Raw genomic sequence first — 27,570 nt, 5'->3', positions numbered from 1 at the left:
GTTAAAAGAATTTACAAATAGAAAGGCTGCGCTACAGAACATTCTCAACAAAATATTCCATGAGGAGGAAATGAAAAACAACAACGGAAGTCAGCAAAGGGAGGAAATACCTTAGAGAAAAACCACTCAAAGGAGAAACCAAGCCAACTTATAAACCAAAAATAAGCCCAAATGACTGCAAATATGAATCATATCTCAATAATAACCCTGAACATTAATGGCCTAAACTCATCAATCAAAAAATATACACTGCAAGAATGGATTAAAAAGAAAGACCCACAATATGCTGCCTGCAAGACTCATCTCATAGAAAAAGACATCCACAGACTAAAGGTAAAAGGATGGGAAAAAAATCTACCAAGCACATGGACTCAGGAAAAAAGCGGGGGGTTTCCATCCTTATATCAGATAAAGTGGACTTCAAGCCTAAGTTAGTCAGAAGGGATAAAGAAGGACATTTCATACTGCTTAAGGGAAACATAAATCAGGAAGTCATAACGATAGTAAATATTTATGCCCCAAACAATGGTGCATCCCTGTACATCAAACAAATCCTTCTCAATTTCAGGAATCAAATAGACTACAACACAATAATTCTGGGTGACTTTAACGCACCACTATCACCACTAAACAGACCTTCCAAACAAAAAACAAACAAAGAAACCGTAGAACTCAATAACACAATCAATAACCTAGACTTAATAGACATATATAGAATATTCCATCCATCAACGAGAGGATTCACTTTCTTCTCAACAGCAAATGGAACCTTCTTGAAAATAGACCATATGTTATGCCACAAAGCAGCCCTTAGGAAATGCAAAAAAATAGAGATACTGCCTTGTGTTCTATCAGATCATAATGGACTGAGAATAGAAATTAATGACAAAATAAAAAACAGAAATTACTCCAACACCTGGAGACTAAATAATATGCTATTGAATGAAACATGGATAACAGAAAACATCAGGGAGGAGATTAAAAAATTCTTAGAGGTCAATGAGAATGACAGTACAACATATCAAAATCTCTGGGACACTATGAAAGCGGTACTAAGAGGAAAATTCATTGCATGGAGCACATTCCAGAAAAGAATGAAAAGTCAACAACTGAATGACCTAACATTACAGCTCAAAGCCCTAGAAAAAGAAGAACAGAATAACAGCAAAAGTAGTAGAAGACAGGAAATAATTAAAATCAGAGCTGAAATCAATGAAATTGAAACAAAAGAAACTATTCAAAAAATTAACAAAACAAAAAGTTGGTCCTTTGAAAATGTAAACAAAACAGACAAACCCTTAGCCACACTAACAAAGAGAAGGAGAGAGAAAACTCAAAGTACTAAAATTCATGATGAAAAAGGAATATCATGACAGACACCACTGAGATACAGAACATAATGAGAAGCTACTTTGAAAATCTATATTCCAACAAAACAGAAAATATCGAAGACATTGACAAATTTCTAGAGGCATATGCTCCTCCCAAACTGAACCTGGAGGACATACACGATTTAAACAGATCAATATCAAGCAATGAACTAGAAGAAGCCATTAAAAATCTACCATCCCAGAAAAGCCCAGGACCAGACGGATTCTCAGCCGACTTCTACAAGACCGTCAAAGAAGAATTCATTCCAATACTTCTCAAAGTATTCCAGGAAATAGAAAAGGAGGGTACCCTACCAAACTCATTCTATGAAGCTAATATCACCCTCATACCCCAACCAGGCAAAGATGCATCAAGGAAAGAAAATTTCAGACCAATATCCTTGATGAATATAGATGCAAAGATCCTTAACAAAATATTGGCAAACCATATCCAAAAACATATTAAGAAAATTGTGCACCATGATCAAGTGGGGTTCATTCCTGGAATGCAAGGATGGTTTAACATCCGTAAATCAATAAACATAATCCATCATGTCAATAGACTTAAGGATAAGAATCATATGGTTATTTCAATTGACCCAGAAAAAGCGTTCGACAAAATACAACACCCCTTCATACTCAGAACACTAGAAAAAATAGGGATAGTAGGAACATACCTGAACATTATAAAGGCTATTTATGCTAAGCCCATGACCAACATCATTCTTAATGGAGAAAAACTGAAACCATTCCCTTTAAAAACAGGAACAAAACAGCGATGTCCTCTTTCACCACTTCTGTTCAACACTGTCGTTGAAACTCTAGCCAGAGTTTAGACAGACCAAAAGAAATTAAAGGGATATGAATAGGAAAAGAGGAACTTAAGCTGTCACTATTTGCGGATGACATGATTCTTATATTTAGGGGATCCAAAAACCTCCTCCAGAAAACTTCTAGACCTCATCAATGAATTCAGCAAAATAGCAGGCTATAAAATCAACACGCATAAATCTAAGCATTTTTATATGCAACGATGAAACATCTAAAAGGGAAATGAGGAAAACAACACCATTTGCAATAGCCTCACAAAAAGTAAAATGCTTGGGAATCAATCTAACCAAAGAGGTAAAAGATCTCTACAATGAAAACTACAAAACATTGAAGAAAGAAATTAAGGAAGACCTTAGAAGATGGAAAGATCTCCCATGTTCTTGGATAGGCAGAATTAATATTATCAAAATGGTCATACTTCCAAAGACACTATACAGATTTAATGCAATTGCAATTAAAATCCCTATGACATTTCTCATAGAAACAGAAAAAGCAATCATGAAATTCATATGGAAGAACAAAAGACCCAGAATAGACAAAGCAATCCTGGGCAGGAAGAGTGATGCAGGAGGTATCACTATACCAGACCTTAAACTCTACCACAGAGCAATAGTAACAAAAATGTCATGGTATTGGCACCAAAATAGACAGGTAGACAGGTACAGGATAGAAGACACGGAGACATACCCACAAAAGTACAGTAACCTCATACTAGACAAGGGTGCCAAAAACTTACAATGGAGAAAAGATAGCCTCTTCAACAAATGGTGATGGCAAAACTGGAAATCCATATGCAGTAAAATGAAATTAAACCCCTATCTCTCACCCTGTAGAAAACTCAACTCAAAATGGATCAAGGATCTAGGAATTAGACCTGAGACCCTTCACCAAATAGAAGAAAAAGTTGGCCCAAATCTCCATCACATTGGCTTAGGACCAGACTTCCTTAACAAGACCTCCATAGGTCAAGAAATAAAAGCAAGAATCAATAAATGGGATAGATTCAAACTAAAAAGTTTTTTCTCAGCACAGGAAACAATTATGTGAAAAGAGAGCCTACGAAGTGGGAGAAAATCTTTTCCACACACACTTCAGACAGGGCACTCATCTCCAAAGTTTATAAAGAATTTAAAAAAACTTTACACCTAAAATACAAAAACCCAATCAATAAATGAGATATGGAAATGGGCAGACATTTCACAGAAGAAGATAAACAGGTGATCAACAAATATATGAAAAATTGCTCATCATTCCTAGTAATAAGAGAAATGCAAATTAAAACGACCCTCAGATTTCATCTAACTCCAATGAGAATGGTTATTATCAAGGACACAAGGAATAATAACTGTTGGCGTGGATGTGGGGGAAAAAGGTGCACTCATACGTTGCTGGTGGAGTTCCAAATTGGTATCCCTGCCACTCTGGAAAGCAGAATGGAGATTTCTCAGAAAGCTTGGAATGGATCCACCATTTGACCCAGCTATCCCACTCCTTGGTTTGTACCCAAAGGACTTAAAATCAGCATACTACAGTCATGCAGCCACATCAGTGTTCATAGCAGCTCAATTCACAATAGCTAGATTGTGGAACCAACATAGATGCTCTTCAACTGACAAATGGATAAAGAAACTGGTATGTATACATAATGGAATATTACTCAGTCATAAAGAAGAGTAAAATTATAGCATTTGCTGGTTAAATGGATGAAGTTGGAAAATATCATGCTAAGTGAAATAGGCCAATCCAAAAAACAACAAAGGCTGAATGTTTTCTCTGATAAGTGCATGACAATGCACTTATAATGATGGGTATGGTGGGGGGAAGAGAAGAATGAAGAACTTTGGATGGTGTAGAGGAAAAAGGGGTGGGAGCGGGTGGGGAGGGAAAAACAATAGAATGAAACAGACAGTATTACCCGATATATATGTATGATTACATGAATGGTGTGAATCTACAATTATGTACAACCATAGAAATGAAAAGTTGTACCCCATTTGTGTACAATGAATCAAAATGTGTCTGTAAAAATGAAAAATATTTTAATAAAAAAAGTGACAAAGGGAAAAAAAAAAGAAACTATGGAGTTCAAAAGGAAGCAGAGTTAAATATTTTTCAGTTCTTAAAGAACTGTCAACCAAGAATTCTATATTCAGAAATATAATTATTCAGGATTCGAGGCAAAATTAAAGACATTTTCAGATTTTAAAAAACTGAATATCTGTCATCTAATAAGATGCACCCTTAGGTTAAAATGCTGGACACCATGGTACTTAGGAGGCTAAGGCAGGAGGATGGCAAGAAGGCCAGACTTTGACAACTTTGATCTTTGTCCCAGGTTCCTCTCATAGAACTCCTAAAACCTGAAAAAAATCTCCTGATAGAAAGATCTTTTGTTACTCCTAACAAGCCCCTTTGAACTATCCAGTTAAAGCAAATGAGGTTACCTACATAGGGCTTTTAGACAGTATTAGTATGGCACCAATCAACAAAAGTATCCAGTAACCATGTCAAGTGGGTTGGAACATTCAGCTCCACCAACCAACATCTGGGAAGGGGACTGGATGGCAGGAGAGCTAGCTCTATAAAAATTCTTAAAACAAGGTGTGGTGCTACATGCCTGCAATCCCAGCAACTCCCTTGTAAACTCAGGAGGGTGACGAAGGATAATGGCAAGTTGTTTTTTCCCCCATATTTTTTATTGATGCATATAATTATACATAATGGTAGAATTCATTGTTACATATTCTTATATGCAAAAGATAATAACAATGTAATATGGCCAATATGGCAAGGCAACTTTAAGGCCAGCCTGGGCAACTTAGAGAGATCCTATTGCAAAATAAAATAAAAAGGGCTGGAATGTAGTTCAGTAGTAGAATATCCCTGGGTTCAATCCCCAATACCACCAAGGAGAAAAAACAAAACAAGATTTGATGAACTCCTGAACACAGGAAGTGCTAGGTGCTTGAGAAGGCAAGCAAGCTCCAAGTGCAACTCCTCCCATACCACACCTTATCCATATCTTCATGTGGCTATTTATTTGTATCCTTTGCAATATCCTTTATAATAAGCCAGTAAACCTAAGTAAATTGTTTCCCTGACTTCTGTGAGCCACCTTACCAAACTAATTGCATCTAATGAGGACATCATGGGAACCCTGGTTTTCAGCCAGTTCTTAAGTGGTGTAAATGGCAACGTACTACTTGCTACTGGTGTCTGAGGTAAGGGCAGTGTTATGAAACTGAGCACTCGAACTGTGTGATCTTGAGATAGGAATTCGGGAATAAAAGGAAGGGTACTGAGTCTGAAATAAAGTACCCATAAGCCAATGAAATGCAGAAAACCTCCAAGAACCATCGAAATGAAAAACGTACCCACAAACTACTGTACTCTTAGCCCATTCCCCTTATAATATGAGAACAAGACACGAGCTCAGGGAAAATTGACATAAAACTGTGTAGCTCCACCTGGCTCCACCTCTAGTCCAGCCCTAGAAACCATCACTATATAAATACACCCACACCAAAATGCTGCTGTCTTTCCCTTGAATGCATATTCCTTACTTTTCCCAAAGGAAATTCCTGAGCTCACCAGGTGTTCTCCCTTGAATATTTATTTACTTTCCTAAATAAACCTCTGTCTATGTCTTTGATGCTGAAATTCTTTTCCATCACATATGCCAAGAGCCCTGCTAGTCCTGAGTCAAGTTTCCCCTTCTCTCTTGGAACTCTTGGCCCCTTCTTCAGAGACATCTCTTCTTCTGTTATAATCTGACACAATCTCTAATTAGATTATAGGACAACCAGTTAACAGTCCACTGGAGGTCCTCGGACGCCATTGCACAAGTGAGTCAGCCTGCCTGACCCCCTAACCGTGGTAGGATGTCATCACGCGGAGCTAGCCAGCCCGCCAACCCACAGGCTACGGTCAGACACCATTGCGAGCAACCAGCCAGCTCGCCTGACCCCCACACTGAGGTCGGATGTCACTGCACGGAGTGAGCCAGACTGCTGACCCCCACACCAATGGAGGATGCCATTGCGCAGAGCTAGAAAGTCCTCCGATCACCACACCAAGGTTGGACGCCACAGCTGAGCCTGCATGCCTGCCCCCCTACTGCTGAGGGACCCTGCACTTGCCTCTGTGCTGACTCAGCACACCCTCAGTGGGGATCCCGAGCTTCTTTGGAGGCTGGTGCAGGCATTTTAAATGATTCCTGAGGGTGTGGCCATCGTCATCGGAAGGGCCCCTCCCTTCCTGAGACACCTACAGGAGACTGGAGGCCCTTTGACAGGACTCAGGATTCAAGAAGAGGAGATATTGAGAGACTCGGAACTAATACACAACCGCCAGATGAGTCTCTCCCACTGGGCGGACTCCCTGGACGGGGCAGTAGTCCCGGAACACAGGAAACTTTGTGGAGCAGAGTGGCCCAGTGAGACTCCCCTGCTGGAGCCGTGAACCCGGTCAACCGGGAGCACTGCAGAGGAGGGCCACACAGCCAGAAACTTCAACAAAGACTGAGGGTCCCAGACCCAGGTGGTAGTTCCAGGCCCCAGAGAACGCCACAGAGGAGGGCTTCCCAGCAAAAGTCTCAATCACAGGGCAAGGCTCCCTGGCCCAGGAGGTAGGTCCAGACCCCTGGGAACATCCCAGAGGAGGGCTGCCCAGCCCAGGTGGTAGTTCTGGACTGAAGGGAACTTCTCGGAGGAGAACTGCCCAGCGAGACATCCCCACCAGGTGAGGCTTCCCCACCGGGCAAGGCTTTCCCACCAGGGCAGTAGAACCAGAGACACAGGCCCAGACCAGCCATGCCCCAACCCACAGTCTAGTCCCTCTTATGACTAACCATCGGTCAACAAGTGGAGGCGCCTCTGCCCACCAGCAGGAAATATACCCCACCTGACCAATATGAGAAAACAAGGGAAGAAAATGTCCCAAACAAAACTAGAAGCTACATCAATAAAATTCAATGACAACATGGCAGAAGAAATGTCAGAAAGAGAGTTCAGAATGTATGTAATTAAAATGATCAGGGAAGCAAATGATGAGATGAAAGAGCAAATACAGGCATTGAAGGATTGCACCAATCAACAGTCAAAAGAGCAAATACAGGAAGCAAAAGATCATTTCAATAAAAAGTTAGAGATACTGAAAAAAAAAAACCAGAAATTCTTGAAATGAAGGAAACAATAAACCAAATTTAAAACTCCATAGAAACCATAACCAATAGAATAGAACACTTGGAAGAAAGAAACTCAGACACTGAAGACAAAATATTTAATCTTGAAAAAAAAGTTGACCAAACAGAGAAGATGGTAAGAAATCATGAACAGAATCTACAAGAATTATAGGATATCATGAAAAGGCCAAATTTAAGAATTATTGGGATTGAGGAAGGCTTAGAAAAACAAACCAAAGGAATGAATAATCTATTCAATGAAATAATAGCAGAAAATTTCCCAAATCTGAAGAATGAAATGGAAAATCAAGTACAAGAGGCTTATAGGACTCCAAATACATAAATTTACAACAGACGCACACCAAGGCACATTATAATGACAATACCAAACATACAAAATAAAGACAGAATTTTAAAGACTGAGAGAGAAAAGAATCAAATTACATTCAGGGGAAACCAATACGGACATCAGCAGATTTTTGAACCCAACCCTAAAAGCTAGAAGGGCCTGAAACAACATTGTTCAAGCTCTGAAAGAAAACGAATGCCAACCAAGAATCTTATACCCAGCAAAACTTACCTTCAGATCTGACGATGAAATAAAATCCTTCCATGATAAACAAAAGCTAAAAGAATTTACAAAATGAAAGCTGGCACTACAGAACATTCTCAGCAAAATATTCCATGAGGAAGAGATGAAATACAATGATGTAAATCAGCAAAGGGAGGAACTACCCTAAAGGAATAGACAAAGGAGAAACCAAGTTGTGTCAAAAAGCAAAAATGAGCCAAATGACCGAGAATACGAATCATATTTCAGTAATAACTCTGAATGTTAATGGCCTGAACTCATCAATCAAAACATATAGACTGGCAGATTGGATTAAAAAGAAAACTCCAACAATGTGCTGCCTGCAAGAGACTCATCTCACAGAAAGAGATTCCCACAGATTAAAGGTGAAAGGATGGGAAAAAACATACCATGCACATGGACTCAGCGAAAAAGCCGGAGTATCCATCCTCATATCAGATAATGTGGACTTCAAGCCAAAATTAGAAGGATATTTCATACTGCTTAAGGGAAACATAAATCAGCAAGATATAACAATCATAAATATCTATGCCCCAAACAGTGGCTCATCCATGTACATCAAACAAATGCTTCTCAATTCCAAAAATCAAACAGACCACAACACAATAATACTAGGTGATTTTAACACATCACTCTCACCACTGGACAGATCTTCAAAACAAAAACTGAACAAAGAAACCACAGATCTCAATAACACAATCAATGATTTAGACTTAACAGACATATATAGAATACACCATCCAACAAAGAGCGAATACACTTTCTTCTCAGCAGCACATGGATCCTTCTCTAAAATAGACCATATTCTATGCCACAAAGCTAATATTAGCAAATACAAGAAAACAGAGATACTACCTTGTATTCTATCAGATCATAATGGATTGAAATTAGAAATACGTGACAATAAAACGCAGAAACTACTCCAATACCTGGAGATTAAATAATACGCTATTGTTATGATGAATTTATAACAGAACATCAGGAGGGAAATTAAAAAATCCTTAGAGGTCAATGAGAACAAAGATACATCATATCAAAATCTCTGGGACACGATGAAAGCAGTACTTAGAGGAAAATTTATCTCATGGAGTGCATTCAATAAAAGAAGAAAAAAATCTACAAATAAACGACCTAACACTACAGTCCAAAGCCCTTGAAAAAGAAAAACAGAGCAACACCAAACGTAGTAGAAGACAGGAAATAGTTAAAATCAGAGCTGAAATCAATGAAATCGAAACAAAAGAAACAATCGAAAAAATTGACAAAATAAATATTTGGTTCTTTGAAAAAATAAAGAAAATTGATAAACCCTTAGTCACACTAACAAAGAGGAGAGAGAAAACTCAAATTACTAAAATTCAGAATGAACCAGGAAACATCACAACAGACACGAGTGAAACAGAAAACATAATTAGAAGCTATTTTGAAAATCTATACTCCAACAAAATAGAAAATCTTGAAGACATCAACAGGGTTCTAGAGACATATGAATTACCTAAACTGAATGAAGAGGACATACACAATTTAAATAGATCAATTTCAAGTAATGAAATAGAAGAAGTCATCAAAAGCCTACCAACAAGAAAAGTCCAAGAAAAGAAAATCTCAGACCAATATCCTTAATGAACATTGATGCAAAAATTCTCAACAAAATTTTAGCAAATCGCATACAAAAGTATATTAAAAAGATAGTGCACCACGATCTAGTGGGTTTTATCCCAGGAATGCAAGGTTGGTTCAACATCCAGAAATCAATAAATGTCATTCACCATATCAACAGACTTAAAGTCAAGAATCACATGATCATTGTGATAGATGCAGAAAAAGCATTTGATAAAATGCAGCATCCCTTCATACTCAAAACACTAGAAAAAATAGAGATAGTGGGAACATTCCTTAACATTGTAAAAGCCATCTATGCTAAGCCCACAGCCAATATCATCCTAAATGGTGAAAAACTGAAAGCATTCTCCCTAAAAACTGGAACGAGACAGGGATGCCCTCTTTCACCACTTCTATTCAACATTGTCCTTGAAACTCTAGCCAGAGCAATTAGACAGACCAAAGAAATTAAGGGGATACGAATAGGAAAAGAAGAACTCAAACTACCCCTATTTGCTGATGACATGATTACATATTTAGAGGAAACAGGAAATTCCACCAGAAAACTTTTACAACTCATAAGTGAATTCAGTAAAGTAGCAGGATATAAAATCAATACTCATAAGTCTAATGCATTTTCATACATAAGTGATGAATCTTCAGAAAGAGAAGTTAGGAAAACTACCCCATTCACAATAGCCCCCCCAAAAATAAAATACTTGGGAATCAATCTAACAAAAGAGGTGAAAGACCTCTACAATGAGAACTACAGAACACTAAAGAAAGAAATTAAAGAAAACCTTAGAAGATGGAAAGATCTCCCATGTTCTTGGATAGGCAGAATTAATATTGTCAAAATGGCCACACTACCAAAAGTGCTATACAGATTCAATGCAATTCCAATTAAAATCACAATGACGTACCTTATAGAAATAGAGCAAGCAGTCATGAAATTCATCTGGAAGAGTAAGAAACCCAGAACAGCTAAAGCAATCCTTAGCAGGAAGAGTGAAGCAGGGGAAATCGCAATACCAGAACTTCAACTATACTACAAAGCAATAGTAAGAAAAACAGCATGGTATTGGCACCAAAATAGACAGGTAGACCAATGGTACAGAATAGAGGACATGGACACAATCCCAAATAAATACAATATTCTCATACTAGACAAAGGTGCCAAAAATATGCAATGGAGAAAAGACAGCCTCTTCAACAAATGCTGCTGGGAAAACTGGAAATCCATATGTATCCGAATGAAACTAAACCCCTATCTCTCACCCTGCACAAAAATCAACTCACAATGGACCTTGAAATCAGACCAGAGACCCTGCAGATTATAGAAGAAAAAGTAGGTCGAAATCTTCAACATGTCAGCTTAGGATCATACTTCCTTAATGGGACTCCCATAGCACAAGAAATAAAAGCAAGAATCAATAACTCGTTTAGATTCTAACTAAAAAGCTTTCTCTCAGCAAAGGAAACTATCAGCAATGTGAAGAGAGCCTACAGAGGGGGAGAAAATCTTTGCCACTCATACCTCAGATACAGTACTAATTTCTAGAATATATAAAGAACATAAAAAACTCTACACCAAGAATACAAATAACCCAATCAAATGGGCTAAGAAAATGAACAGGCAATTCACAGAAGATCTACAAGCAATCAACAGATATATGAAAAATGCTCAACATCTCTAGTAATAAGAGAAATGCAAGTCAAAACTACCCTAAGATTCCATCTCACCCCAATTAGAATGGCGATTATCAAGAATGCAAGCAACAACAGGTGTTGGCAAGGATGTGGGGAGAAAGGTACACTCATACATTGGTGGGGTTGCGAATTAGTGCAGCCACTCTGGAAAGCAGTGTGAAAAGTGCTTGGAAAACTTGGATGGACCCACCATTTGACCCAGCTATCCCACTTCTCGGCCTATACTCAAAGGACTTAAAATCAGCATACTACGGGCATGCAGCCACATCAATGTTCATAGCTGCTCAATTCTCAATAGCCAGATTATGGAACCAACCTAGATGTCCTTCAATTGATGAATGGATAGAAACTGGTATATATACACAATGGAATATTAATCAGGCACAAAGAATAATAAAATTATGGCATTTGCAGGCAAATGGATGAAATCGTTGAATATCATGCTAAGTGAGATAAGTCAATCTCAAAAAACCAAAGGATCAATGATCTTGCTGATAAGTGGATGATGACCCATAATGGGTGGTGGGAGGGGGCAATAATGGAGGAAGGAGGGACTGTATAGAGGGAAAAGAGGGGTGGGAGGGGTGGGAGGGAAGGAAAAAAATAACAGAATGAATCAAAAACTATACCCTACTTAAATGTATGATTACACAAATGGTATGCCTCTACTTCATGTAAAAACAGAGAAACAAGATGTATCCCATTTTTTTACAATAAAAATAAATTTAAAAGAAAAGAGTCTACTGGATAATTGCTTAGTTTGTGGAGATAAAAGCCTTCACACATCTGGTCACATATGTGTTCTGGTGTAAGAGTAAGTACATTTTTATATGTAACTAAATGAAAAGTGAAGTTTCCTCATTTCACATGATGTAATCAAATTTTGCATATGTAGACTATAAGTTACATATGCATATTGTATTATCTAGGGAAATTATTAAGAAAACTATTAAAATATATAAAAACAAAAAACTATGAATAAGTCAAAATGGAATCCTAAACTGGTTTAAGTCACCCCTAGGAAGGCTAGAAATGAGAAAGAGGAAAGAAATCAGAGGTTGGCAAAATTGTAAGATGACAGCACTAAACAATATCAATATTTATTTTAATTGATCTAAATACATCCATTAAAAGAGATTGTAGTTCCAGTTCTCCCACCACCCAGGCTACTTCTGGGGTTGCTGGTAATACCTACCCTTCTTTTTTCAGTACTCTCCCCACCTCTAGCTATATGGTGGGACAGGGAGCCACAGACAGAATGCCAATTTGCTCTTTATCTCCTGTTGAATGTGGTGTTTCCCCATTTAAAGAGGAAGAAACACTGTTTCTGCTTGACTTCTGGTTTTGTTTATTGTTTAGTTTTTTATTTTTTGCTTTTGAAAACTGGAATTTTGTATTTTTAAGACATCCAATTTTGTCAGCATATGAATGGGCCACTTCCCTGCTTGCCTTACTTTACACATCACTGGCCTAAGGAGAGTACCTGTTTATTCATCTTCTGCTGACTTGCTTCATAAATATTTTGGTCCCAGGTTTTGAGAAAACTGCTGTATAAAATAGGAAGAAACAATCCTTACAATTTTTAGTTGTGAAAAGAATGTACTAAGTGCCTTCACCAGAAGCTATGAAACCTGCAGTTGAATTATTCTCACTGATGAATGACAATTTTGCACTGCAAAGATGTTATGGTACTTCTCTACAATTATAGTTAAGTGATTCCTTGAACATATCATTGAACTTCAAAATGAACTCTGCCTCTATATGTGCTTAACGAAATTTCTACTCTTGCTGAAATTTGCATATTAATGGGTTTTCTTTTTCCAAAGAAAGATCTGCTGGTGAGAGGAAATGACTGGTTTTATTATGGTTTATAAATCAATAAATAGGATGTTTAATTATGTAAAAAAAAATTGTTAAGTGAAACATCTGTGTACTGATCCTCAATATAATGAATAAAACCTCAATTATGGCCAGATGTAGTGGCATACCCATAATTCCATCAGGGGCTATGGCAGGAGAATCTCAAGTTGGAAGCCAGCCTCAGCAATGTAGTGAGAAACTAAGCAACTTAGCAAGACCTTGTCTCAAAATAAAAAACAAGGGCTGGGATATAACTCAGTGGTAAAGTGCCCCTGGGTTTAATTCCCAGTACCAAAGCAAACAAAAACTCAATTATGAAAGAAAAAGAGATTGCAGAATAATAATTTAAAAAACCAAAACATACAATGTTTAGAAGAAACTTCAAATTAAGGCTGAAAGTAAAAGAATGGAAAAAAGAAACACCAAGCAAACGTTGATCAAAAACAAAAACAACTACCACTATGGAAAGCAGTACAGAGATTCCTCAGAAAACTTGGAATGGACAACCATTCAACCCAGCTATCTCACCCCTAGGTTTATACTCAAAGGACTTACAATCAGTATACTACAGTGACGTAGCCACATCAATGTTTAATAGCAGCTCAATTCACAATAACTAGATTGTGGAACCAATCCAGATGCCCTTCAACAGATAAGTGGATAAAGACAATTTGGCACGTACACACAATGGAATATTACTCAACCTTAAAGAAGAATGAAATTATGGCATTTGCAGGTACATGGATGGAACTAGAGAAATGAAATAAGCCAATCCCCCAAAACCAAAGCCCCCCCCCCATTTTCTCTGATAAGCAGATGCTAATTCATTGTGTAGGGGGTAGGGCGGGGGGGAGAATGAAGGAACTTTGGGTAGGGCAGAGTGAGGGGAGGGGTGGGGCAGCAGGGATGGGAAGGATGGTATAATGAACCAAACATTACCCTATATACATGTATGATAACACTACTGTTTGACTCAGCACCATGTACAGCCAGAGGAATGAGAAGTTATGCTCCAGTTGTGTACACTGTGTCAAAATGCATTCTACTGTCATGTGTAACTAATTAGAACAAATTTTTTAAAAATGGGCAGGAAGGGCTATATTACTATCCAATAAAGTAGACTTCAGAGCAAAAATGATTACTAGAAACAAAAAGGGACATTACATAATGAGGAATTCACCAGGAAGACCTAACAATATTGTACAAATACCAAACACTGTCAAAACACATAAAACAAAACTGACAAGAGTTGAAATTAAAAAAAAAATTCATAATTAAATTATAGCTGGGAATTTCAACCTCTCTCCACTGTTAGCAACTGAAAGAACTACTAGGCAAGGTTACTACTATAGGCAATTACATAAGATCTGAGCAAAATTACTTGGTCAGAAGTATCTTGTTGACACAGAATACCCTACCCAACAACAAAATACGTACTACTTTTACAAACACAAATGGAACATTAAGCCAGCTAAAGCACACTCTGAGTGATAAAACAGACATAAACAACTAGACAAGTAAAATCTGAACATATTGTTGGATCATAAAGAAATTAAACTAAAAATCCATAGCAGGAAGACAAATGTTAAACAGGTAAATGTTAAACAGGAATGAAGACAAATGTTAGACAGGAATATTAAAGAACAAACTTCAAAGAGAAAGTCTCAAAGGAAAATTTTAATATACACAAAACTAAATATATACAAAACTTTTCAAAATTCATGGGATGCAACAAAAGCAGAACTGAGAAATTCACAGCAGTAAATACTTATAATTGAAGACAAGTTGCAAATAAATAATCAAGAAACCAGAAATACAAAAAAATTCAAGCAGAAGGAAAGAAATAAAGCAAAGAAATCAAGTACATTAACAACAGGAAAATAAGTTTTAAAATGAATAAAACCAAAGCTCAGTCTTTAAAAAGTAAAGTACAACCAGTAAACTTTTAGGAAGACTGACAAAAACAGAAACAGAAAAAATATAAATCATCTACATGAGTTTGAAAAAAGGATTTCTCATTATAAATCCTGCAGCCAGGAAAAAGAAACTGAAATTTAAAAGCCCCTGAAAATAAACCTCCATTTCATTATAGAATCCTACCAAATTTTAGCAAAGAATTATCATAAATTTTATACAATATCTTCCATAAAATAGGGAAGAAATACTTTCCAACTCATTTTAGGAGACTAGTATTACCCTGATACTATAGGCAAACAAAATAGCTACAAAAAAAAAAAAAAAAAAAAAAAAAACCCCAAAACCAAACACACAAACAAACAACCACAAAGGCCAAATATCTCTCAATGAACGTAAATGTACAGATCTCAACAACAACAAAAAAAAAAATCAGCAAAAGGAATTGAACAATATCTAAAATATACTACACATCAAAACTAAGGAGGACTTATTCCAGGTGTTCAAGGCTGGTTCAGCACTCAAAAATCAACCAGTGCAATCCAACATGCTAAAAGGAAAAGTTTAATCAATTGAAACAGAAGTGATGTAACAAAATCCAATAACCACTTATGATAAAACTTTAAGCAAACTCCAAATAAAGGTAAATATCATTAACTTTAATAAAGAGTTGTAAATATACAGTGAATGCTTGGTGTTGGTATTAAAACCTAATCTCTAATGTGATGATATATGAAGGTGGAACTGATCAAGTCATAAGGATGGAGCCATCATAAATGGGATTAGTGCCCTTATCAAATAGTCCCAGAGAGCTCCCTCACCTCTTCTGCTACATGAGGACTGTGAAGGCAGTCCTTCAGTCCTCTATGAACAAAAAAGTGGGTCCTCACCAAACATCAAGTTGCTAGGACCTTGATTTTGAACTTCTCATCTCCAGAACTGAAAAATAAATTTCTGTTGTTATTAAGTTACTCCATTTATTTTTTGTTAAAGCTGCCCCAATATTAAGACGTGTCTTATGTTTATTTTATATTGCTATAATAAAATGTCAAGTAAGAAGGTTTTTGACTTATGATTCTAGTGGCTGAAAGATCCAAACATGACATCAATATGATACCCCTTGGCTTTATGATAGCATGGCAGAGAAGCAGAAAGGGAAATGATCACAAGCAGAAGACAGCAAGTATGTGTGGGTAGCCTTACTATGACAACCCACTCCTTTTTTTTTTTTTTTCAGTTTTGAAAGTATTTATTATTTAACAACTTTATTCTCTCAGCCCCACCCAGCCACTCTTGATCTGTTTTTCCTCAATATCCTAAAAGCTGAATACATTCTCCTTGTCTATGAAGGATAAGAAGCAATGCTAAAACCCAATACACTTGATTGGCTTTCATTAGGCACTATGTCACTGCAAGTGGAGTTCTGGTGTGCAACAAGTGAGGTTTTCCTAGAGCTCCACACAGTAGTCTTTTCTCAAGCTCACAGGGACACTCATGGAGCTGAAATGCTGCTACCCATCTAAATACAACATGGACTCTCCATATGTTTCAGGATACACCACGGGCACTTCTTTTTCTGACATAAATGTAAAATGAGAAAGACATTGGTGGTCATATGCTCTTTATTCTGAAGAGAGGCCACTTCACTATGTACTCTGACTTGAATGTAAAATGAGAAAGACATTGGTGGTCATATGCTCTTTATTCTGAAGAGAGGCCACTTCACTATGTACTCTGACTTGAATATAACTGTTCTGAGTAAAGCACACCTGTGAAGAACGAAAGAGCAATGAGCCAGCATCAACAGGTTTTTGAAACATGATATCATCCACTGCTACCACAAATGGTCGGGAACCACCAAAGCTACAAGCTGTAGCCCATGCAAGTTCATATGCTTTCCTCATAAGGAAACCACCAAAGATCCGATTGAAAATGTTCCGCTCCTGAGGGTGGCAAATTTCCAAGCTCTTCAGTTTTGTATTCTCCATCCACACTGCATTAGGAGGCAAAACTCGACTCTGAAAACTTAAGAGTCTTTGGATCCAGTGTGCTAAGAAACATCTCATGTATGGTGGTCCTCTCCTCAGCACTGGGAGCCATTTTGAGTAATGAAGTGGAACTGAAAGCAATCCTTCTCCCCTTATTCAATTCTCCTTGTTTAAAGAGCTCTTCCTCCTCCAAGCTTTCAGGGATTAGAGGATTTACAAATGCCAGCCCTTTGATTTCAGAATCAAATGCCGGCCCTTTGTTTTCAGAATCACGAGCCACCCTTACAAATGTTGCATCCAAAACAGGCCAATATTCATCACCATGCAACTAGAACATTTGCATCTTCACTTCCATGGATGACTTTCCAACCCAGCTAACATGGCCACTGAATTTAATATCCCACTCTGGGCTTAAGCTCTTCCTACACATATCAATCTTGTCCACCAAGGCTGTAATTATAGATAAAGGAGACATCTTAGATGAATCATTTTTGGTATGCATGTAGCAAACAAGAACTCCTAAGCTGTCAAGATCCTCAAGAATTCTCCCAAATCTTACAGTGTTTTGAACATTCAAATATTTCTCTCATAATTCAGGCTCACTACTCAAAGGTAAGAGAACTTCAATATAACTGTCCTTCATTCTCCTAGATGGTAGTTCTTCCTGTGACTTAGCCAAAAAACTATGAAGTAACTTCCTTTCCTCCATAGCTCTCACATGGTCTCTCCAATTTGTAGATGCTCCTACTATCTCCCACAGCTTATCTCGAACTTCATGAATGTGGAAGATTCCCTGTTTCCCAGGGTCCTGGGATCCTTGAGTCAGTCCTCTGCCAGGAATAAGCAGCCCTTTGCTCAAGGCACAAAGCCGCAGTGCTGCCCGCCTCATCATGCTTGGCCGCTTTGAAATCGGATAGAGAACCAAGCCCCGCATACTGGTCAGCAAGGAGCAAATGAAGCAACAGAAGTGCAAGAGTGTGGGTGCGCGAGACAACCCACTCTTCTGAAACAGCATGAATCTATTCACGAGGGTTGAGCACTCAAGACCAAATTACCTTTTACTAAGCTCCACCTCTTAAAAGATTCCACCACCTCAGTACTACTACACAGGGAATCAGGTTTCTAGCAGGTGAAACTGGATGACAAACTCCAATCATATTAAAACCTTAGCAACAATTACCTATCAAAATCCCTACAGGCAACATACTTAAATACAAAAGAATAAATCCCCTCCTCCTAGGACCAGTTTAATAGACAAGGCCTTTTGCTCTCACCATTAAATTTGACATATATTGTACTGTTCTAGCCACTGCAGAGGGTGAAGTGAGTACAAAGACATTCAGACTGAAAAATATAAAATAAAACTAACTCTATTTACAGATGACCTAACAGTCTACATAGAAAATCCCGAGAAATCTATTAAAAAATGCCTAGTACTAAGAAATGAATTCAACAATATCACAGATATAACATCAGTGCACACAAACCAATTCACTTCTAAATACTATACACGTAGAGACCCAAATTAAAAACAATACAATTTGGAATCACTCCAAAGGAAAGGAAATACTCAGGTATTAACCTACCTAAAGTTACCAAAACGTAGAGGATCTGTGTTAAATTTTTTAAATGTTGACAAAGGAATTCAAAGTTCTAAACAAAGAGACATACCTATGATCATGGATTGGAAAACTCAATACTCAAGATTTCTATTTGCTTCAAACTGATCTAAAGCTTTATTAAATTCCTATCAAAATTCCAGCAGTTTTTCTAGACACAGAAAAGGAATGGAAAGGCACAGACCCTAGAAGAGCTAAAACTGTCTTAACAACAACAACAACAATGGCTTACTATACAGTGACAGTGATCATCCAAGTAAATCTGGTAAAACAGACTTATACATCACCAGAACAAACCAGAAACCCAGAAATAAACTCACACATATTTGTTCAACTGGTTTTAGAAAAACACACATAAGCAACTCAACAGAAAAGACTTTCAATAACCAGTAATGTACAATTAGATATTGAGAGCCTTTAAAAAAAGGAACCTCAATCCAAACATTACACGTGGTATATAAATTAATAAGAAATATGTCAAAGATGTAAATGTAAAACACTGAACAAGAAATATTTTTAAAAATAGGAGAAAATGTTTGTTTCCTGAGGGTTAAACAAAAAGTTCTTAAATGTGATACTGAAAGCACAAGTTATAAAATTAAAACTTTTTGTTCTGTGAGAGATACTTTTGAGAAAAAAACAAACTACAAACTAGGAAAAAATATTTGCAAACGAAATAATATTTGCAAACCAAAGAACCAGTATTTAAAATACATCCCTCCCCCAAAAAATAGGCTCAAAGAAAAATAAAACAAAAACTCTCAAAATTCAATAGCAACAAAGAATAGAGTCCAGCTTAAAAAGGAGTAAAAGATATGAACAGAGAGTTCACCAAAGAGGATAGAGATATGTCAAATAAACACATAAAAAATGATGTTCAACATCATTAACCATCATGGAAATGTAAAATTAAAACCATACTGACTTATCAGTTCACACCTATCAGAGTAGCTAAAATTAAAAAAAAAGTGACAGGGTGTACTTCCAAAATAGGAGAAAACAGCCCTCTTCCAACTCATTCCTCAAAAAATGGAAGGAGAACATTGACAGAAATAGTCGAGTTCTTTTTCAAAACTATGGAAATTAACCATAATCTGAATACTGTTTATTCCAGAAAAACAGATGAATCTTGATAAGAACAGCAAACATAGACTCAAGCCTCTCTCTCTAGCTGTACTGTAGCTCTAAAAGACAGTATACTCACATCAAAAAAGGAAAAAAATTATAAAAATGCCTGGCCAAATAAAGGACATTGATAAACACAAAAATTATTAAGAACCCAAAAGAGAAAGAGGCAGAAAATTTTTTGAAGAAATAAAGAAAAAAATAACTCCATAAATTTCCTAAAACATATACAACCACAAAGCTCTAAAACAAAGTTCCAATAGATAATTTCAAAGAGATCCTACCTAGAACCATCTTTTTTACTGATGAAAGACAAGGAAAAAATTGTGAAGACAGTTAAGAGAAAAAGGACTCATCACGTACAAGGAATTCTCATAAAAGTAATAGCTGGAATCTAATTAGTAACCATGAGATCTGCTCTAAGAACAGCAGAATACACATTCTGAAACATTCTCCAGAACAGACCATATGCTAGTCTACAAAGCAAGTCTCAGTAAATCTGGGAGTGAAATCATATTGTACTGTTTTGGGTCAGTAGTAGAATGAAAATAAAAATATTCAAGAGAAGTGAAACTGGAAAATTCACAAATATGTGAAATAAACAACACACTCTTATGTACCAATAGATCAAACACAAAAAGAATTAGAAAATAAGAGGAAGGAAAACAAAACATATCAAAATGTATGAATGCAATTAAAGCAGTACTTTAGCTATAAATGTCTATATTTACAAGGAAGAAAGATCTCAAAACAACCTTTCTTTGGCAGAAATGAATTGAAGAACACAAAATTGAGAATATTAACAAAACCAAAAGTTAGTTCCTTGCAAAGATCAATGAACTTGACAAACCTTTTGCTAGACCAACCAAGAAAAGAGAGAAAAAGACTTAAATAGCAAAAAATGGGACTGAAACAGTGAGGGAACCACAAACCAGCAAAACTTGATGATTGTAAATATTTATGTCCCAAACAATGGTGCATCCATGTATGTCAAACAAATCCTTCTCAATTCCAGGGAAAAAATTGACTACAACACAATAATACTGGGTGATTTTAACACACCACTGGATAGATCCTCCAAAGAAAAACTAAACAAAGAAACTATAGAATTAAATAATACAATCAGTGATTTAGACTTAACGGACATATGTAGAGTATTTAATTCAACATGGAGCGAATACTTTCTTCTCAGCAGTTCATGGATTCTTCTCCAAAACAGACCATATACTATGCCACAAAGTAGCCATTAGTAAATATAAAAAAATGGAGATACTTCCTTGCATTCTATCAGATCACAATGGAATGCAATTAGAAATCAATGATAAAATAAAAAACAAAAACTACTCCAACACCTGGAGACTAAATAATATGCTATAGAATGATGCAATGATAACAGAAGACATCAGGGAGGAATTAAAAAAAAATTCTTAGAGGTAAAGGAGAACAACAATGTACAACATATCAAAAATCTCTGGGACATTCTGAAAGCAGTACTAAGAGCAACGTTCATTGCATTGAGCTCATACATTAAAAGAATAAAAAGTCAACAACTAAATAACCTAACATTGCAATGTCTATTAACTGATGAGTGGATTTTTAAAATGTGTTATGTCCACACAATGGAATATTATTCAGCCATAAAAAACAAAGTACTAACAGATGCATAGCATGGGTAAACCTTGAAAACATTATTCTAAACAACAGAGCCAATCACAAAAAGACCTCATATTAGATGATTCACTTTCTATGAAATATCCAGAAAGGCAAATCCATACAGAGGAAGTAATTCAGTGGCTGCTGAAGATGAGGGAAAAACCAATGTGGAGTGACTGCTAATACCTATGAGGTATTTATTTTTGGGGTGATAAAAATGTCCTATAATTTTGAATATTCATATCATTGAATATATTAAAAACACTGGATTATACATTTTAAAAGAGTAAATTCTATTATTAAACTTAATCATAAGTCAGTGGGACTATAAAATTGTATAGCCATTCTGGAAAAGCTTGAATGTTTCTTATAAAACTATCTATCTGGGCTGGGATTGTAGCTCAGTGGTAGAGCACTTGCCTAAGCACCACATTAAAAAAATAAAGGTATCGTGTCCATCTACAACTAAAAAATATTTTTAAAAAACTAAACACCTAATTACTATATGACTCAGTAATGAGTGATAGCTGGGCATTTATCTAAGAGAAATTACATAAAAAAAACTTCAAAGAATTCATATAAAAACCTGTACAAAATGTTCAGAGCAACTTTATTTGCAATACTCAAAAACTGGAAAAAATGCGGATATTTTTCAATATAGAAAATGTTAAGCCAAATTTGGTATATCCACTCCACAGAATTATACTCAGTAATAAAAAGAAACTACTGACATGCACAACTTGGATAAGTCTCTAGGGTTTTAATGCTGAGTGGAAAAAGAAATCTCAAGATATATGATTTCATTTACGTAATACTTTTGAAATAACTAATTTTTTAAAAATGGTGAACAGATTAGTGGTTGCCAGAGATGAGGGAGAGTTACTGGGAAGTGAAGGCTGTGATTATAAAAGGGATCCTCATGATCTTCGAGCTGTTTATTATCTTAAATGTGGTGGTAGAAATAAGAACTTGCCCACGTAATACAAGTGTTTAGAATTGCTATGGTCTGAATGCTTTCTTCCCACTCTCAATCCATATGTTGAAACTCTAACCCCTAAAGTGAAGATATGAGGAGGTAGGGACTTTGGTAGGTGGTCAGATGGTATGGGATTAGTGCCCCTATAAAAGAGACCCTGAAGAATTCTCACCTTTTCCACCACATAAGAACACTAGGGGGCAGAAGGGGATATAGCTGCATATCAACCAGGAAGTGGGCCCTAACCACACGTGAAAAGGGTTATTGCTTCCATCTAGCATTGCCCAGTACCCATAAACTAAGATAAACTCCTGTTATTTGTAAGTCACCCCATCTATGGTAGTTTGTTATAGCAGCCCAAACACACTAAGACAGAACTAAACATACATACACATGAACATAAATCTGGTGAAACCTAAGATAACTGAACTGAATCATGAATATACTGATGGCTATAGTGTACAAGGTTTTGCAAAATGCCAACATCAGGGAAAAGTGGGAAAAGGGTATCTAAGATCTCTCTGTATTATTTCTTAACAGCTGTATGTAAGTCTGTATCTCAAAAGATAAAATTTCATACGATTTTATCTTATCTGTGAACATATATTATTTTGATTAAAAGGACAATATAGTTTTCCTTTAAGTGGGGTATTTTGTGTGAAGTACATAATAGAAAGTCTGCAACAAAGTTCTCTCTTTTCCTTCCATTTGAAGGATAAGACGTCAAAACTAAAATATCAATACTAGTCTAAATTATGAAAAGCAGAGCCACTAGTTAAGTAAATCATCCAACAAGATTACCAAGCCCTAAACTGGAACCATAACATACTCCTACCAAATTAACTATGAGAAAATTTCCTTACATCAGTGAAATATTTTAAAACTAAATACTCTTCCTATTCCTTGTTCACAAGCTAAAGAAGTGAACTCTGGGAAAATCTAGAGGCAAAGTAATAGAGGATGTACAATATCATTGTCCTCATATTAATAATTTTGTCAAAATCAGGTGTTTTATTAATTGCTTTCATTTCACTAACACGTATGGAGTATATGTATGTTCAGCACATCACCCCATACATTCTTATTATTTAATTCTCATACCAACCCTACAGCACAGGTATCATGTCCATTTTATAAAGACACTACAACTTAGAAATGGTAAGTTACCAAACTGGTAAGCAATGAGTCAGGACTTTCTTCCATGAATGCCTAATTCCAGAAATGAGGGTTCCAGTCATTGATTTACCATTCTCTCACTTTAACAAAAGTGCCTATCAATAATTATCAAGGGGCTGGGGATATAGCTCAGCTGGTAGAGTGCTTGCCTCACATGCACAAGGCCCTGGGTTCAATCATTAGCACCACAAAAAAAAAAAAAAAAAAATTAAGATCTCTTCCCACACAAGTGAGTTTCTGATTGGGCTCTAGTACTTGGGAATTCACTGGGACTTTTTAGTCTCAAACCCACTCACTATCGGAATCATTAGCCCCTTCCTAATCATTGCACCTCTCCTGCCACTCTGTACTCCATGGGCAACTGCTTCAGTGTTGCCTTTTGAGCACTAAGACTCCTATCCTTCAAGAATTTTCTTTACCAATCACCAACCCCTGGGGCTACTGTAAGAAGACTCAAAACTAAGGGCAGATCTCTCCATATTTTTATCACACGTCCTTGGTCACTAGCCCTCTCCTCTCACACATACTTACAGACATACATGTAAATACCTACACACAATCACATACTTCCATACCCATACTTCTCTTCAGCTCTCCATGTTAGTCTCATAGCTCAGGGTGTCACCTCTTCCGAAAGGGAAAATATCAACTACTATAAAAATCAGCCAATCTCCCAACTCTCGAGCTCTCCTTCCTATATAGTCTTAGAGCGAAAATGTTCCGATTCTATCGGAAGAATTAATATTGTCAAAATGGCCATACTACCTAAAGTGCTATACAGATTCAATGCAATTCCAATTAAAATCCCAATGATGTACCTTACAGAAATAGAGCAAGCAATTATGAAATTCATCTGTAAGAATAAGAAACCCAGAATAGCTAAAGCAATTCTTAGCAGAAAGAATGAAGCAGGGGGTATCGCAATACCAGATCTTCATCTCTACTACAAAGCAATAGTAACAAAAACAGCATGGTATTGTACCAAAATAGAAAGGCAGATCAATGGTACAGAACAGAGGACATGGACACAAACCCAAATAAATACAATTTTCTCATACTAGACAAAGGGGCCAAAAATATGCAATGGAGAAAAGATAGCCTCTTCAACAAATGGTGCTGGGAGAATTGGAAACCCATATGCAACAGAATGAAACTAAACCCATATCTCTCACCATGCACGAAGCTAAACTCGAAATGGATTAAGGACCTCGGAATCAGACCAGAGACCCTGCAGATTATAGAAGAAAAAGTAGGTCCAGATCTTCAACATGTCGGCTTAGGACCAGACTTCCTTAACAGGACTCCTATAGCACAAGAAATAAAAGCAAGAATCAATAACTGGGATAGATTCAAACTGAAAAGCTTTCTCTCAGCAAAGGAAACTATCAGCAATGCGAAGAAAGAGCCTATACAGAGTGGGAGAATATCTTTGCCAATCATACTTCAGATAGAGCACTAATCTCCAGAATCTATAAAGAACTCAAAAAACTCTACACCAAGAATGCAAATAATCCAATTGACAAATGGGCTAAGGAAATGAATAGACACTTCACAGAAGAAGATCTACAATCAATCAACAAATATATGGAAAAATGTTCAACATCTCTAGTAATAAGAGAAATGCAAATCAAAACTACCCTACGATTCCATCTCACCCCAATTAGAATGGCAATTATCAAGAATATAAGCAACAACCAGTGTTGGCGAGGATGTGGGGAGAAAGGTACACTCATACATTGCTGGTGGGGCTGCAAATTAGTGCAGCCACTCTGGAAAGCAGTGTGGAGATTCCTTAGAAAACTTGGAATGGAACCACCGTTTGACCCAGCTATCCCAATCCTTGGCCTATACCCAAAGATCTTAAAATCAGCATACTACAGAGATACAGCCACATCAATGTTCATAGCTGCTCAATTCACAATAGCCAGATTGTGGAACCAACCTAGATGTCCTTCTATTACTCAGCCATAAAGAATGATAAAATTATGGCATTTGCAGGCAAATGGATGAAATTGGAGAAGATCATGCTAAGTGAGATAAGCCAATCTCAAAAAACCAAAGGACGAATGATATTGCTAATAAGTGGATGATGACACATAATGGGGGGTGGTAGGGGTTAGTTAGGGTTAGAGTTAGGGTTAGGCAGGGGGGCAAGAATGGAGGAAGGAAGGACTGTATAGAGGGAAAAGAGGGGTTGGAGGGGTCGGGGGAAGGGGAAAAATAACAGAATGAATCAAACAACATTACCCTATGTAAATTTATGATTACACAAATGGTATGCCTTTATGCCATGTACAGACAAACAACATGTATCCCATTTGTTTACAATAAAAAAAAATGTTCCTATTCTCTAAAACCAAACCTATCAAGTTTTATAAGTCATGCACACACAAATAAATGATGGCAATTAGAAAAGCTTTGGCTTTCAGAGACTACTGTTTCAAACAGTGTACACTAGTGATGCCTAACAGAACTTCCTGCAATGATGTCAATGTTATGTATTGCACTGGATATGCAAGAGCCTCTGACAACATGTAGTTACTGGGCACTTGAAATGTGGCTACGGGTTGGGTGTATCAGTGCATGCCTATAATACCAGGTACTCTGGAAGTTGAGGCAAATTAAAGATACCCACCTGGGCAACTAAGCAAGTCCCTATCTCAAAATAAAAAAATAAAAAGGGTTGGGGATGTAACTCTTCAATCCCCAGTATGGCAAAAAAAAAATTTAAATAAAACATAGAATATGGCAGGAAAACAGCAAGGGGACACTCCAAAAGAAATATAAATAGGTAGTAAATGTGTGAAATGCTGCCATGATCAAGTAAAATTATTTATATTGGACTTAGCAATGTCATGTTTCCTTAATTTTTTTCCCATTTGAATATTTCTGAAATTAGAATATGTGTCTTACAAGCTAATAGGTGTGCGTGACAGTTTTCTTTTATTCCCTAAAATCAGTTACAAAGTTGATAGTGTGGTCTGGTAATAATGGTATTTGAGAAGCAAAGAAAACGTAGCAGTGATAAGTTGATTCACTTTACACGGACTATTTGAAAGTTTTTGGGTAAAAGGAAGAGTAATAAAGAAGGCACTGTTTCTGGTTTTAAACTTGAGTATGATGAGACACAACTATTTGTAAACAAGGGAAGGGGAGGGGAGGGGAGAGGAGGGGCTTCTAAACACCAGCAAGGGAGAATATATCTCATTCACTAGTTCCCAACTCAAGTTCCGTCACCCCTACCGCTGCCACCCTCGCCTTTCCAAGATCAGGAGTTGTGCACACAATCTGGGCAGAAGACCGACCTCGGGGCGGCACACTGCACGCAGACTGACCCTTCAGGGCCTCGCCTGGGCTCCCACAACGCCCATCCTCTCGCCATACCAACCCGCGTTCCCTCCCGCTGAGGAACAGACCGAGCTAGACCCGAAGGCCAGCGGTTCCCCCAGCCACGCAGGAAACCTCTTGGCCTCAACTCCCGCCCCACCTCGAACCTTGTGACTGTGAATGCGGCCGCCGCGAGGCATCTCCACGCGCGCTGCCTCCCTCCTCTCGCTGGCAACGCCCCCTCCGGAAGGCGCGCGCTTAATTTCCATTTCGGCACGCCCCACCGCGCGCTGCGATTGGCGGGCATTGGAGCGCAAGGCGGGGCTTCCCTGCGTCAGGGCGCTCTCGGGCGCTGCTGGACGTCCTGGGCGGTTACTTTTCTTTGAGCGGAGAGACGTTTGTCGCGCTGCTGCTAATACTTCCTCTCCTGCTCTGGTTCCGGAGCCGGTGGGCCGCGCTCTTGGCTAGCTACAGCGCTCACTCTCGGGCTCCTCCGACTGGAGCTTCTGGACAGCATCCTGGAGTGGGCCGGCCTCTGCTGTTGTCTTTCAGATTGTGTTGTCCGGCTATAACTGACCTTAAGTGAAAATAAAATGAAAACCCGAAGTAGGTTTTGACTTCGATAATCCATTCTTAAGGAGCTGC

The 27,570-nt window shown here is 37.5% G+C and overlaps 1 protein-coding gene and 1 pseudogene across 2 annotated transcripts in view; both read right to left on the bottom strand.

Annotated features, from left to right (window-relative positions):
* SPIDR (scaffold protein involved in DNA repair) overlaps positions 1-27,201 on the bottom strand; it is a 461,819-nt gene extending 434,618 nt beyond the window's left edge. Inside the window, 1 exon segment of the mRNA XM_079136512.1 lies at positions 27,093-27,201. Within this exon segment, the coding sequence (XP_078992638.1) occupies positions 27,093-27,194 (102 nt within the window). The 5' untranslated portion in view covers positions 27,195-27,201.
* LOC306638055 (acyl-coenzyme A thioesterase 9, mitochondrial-like) lies at positions 15,408-19,092 on the bottom strand (annotated as a pseudogene). Its single transcript has 2 exons — positions 16,795-19,092; positions 15,408-16,715 (listed from the first exon to the last, which is right to left on the bottom strand). The product of its transcript is annotated as an acyl-coenzyme A thioesterase 9, mitochondrial-like (transcript).
* Positions 27,202-27,570: the final 369 nt, after the last annotated feature.

This window comes from Sciurus vulgaris (assembly GCF_902686455.1).
Source record: "Sciurus vulgaris genome assembly, chromosome: 1".
Lineage (NCBI taxonomy): Eukaryota > Metazoa > Chordata > Mammalia > Rodentia > Sciuridae > Sciurus > Sciurus vulgaris.
The sequence above is the reverse complement of the archived record's forward strand: the minus strand, read 5'-3'. Positions and strand labels throughout refer to the sequence as shown.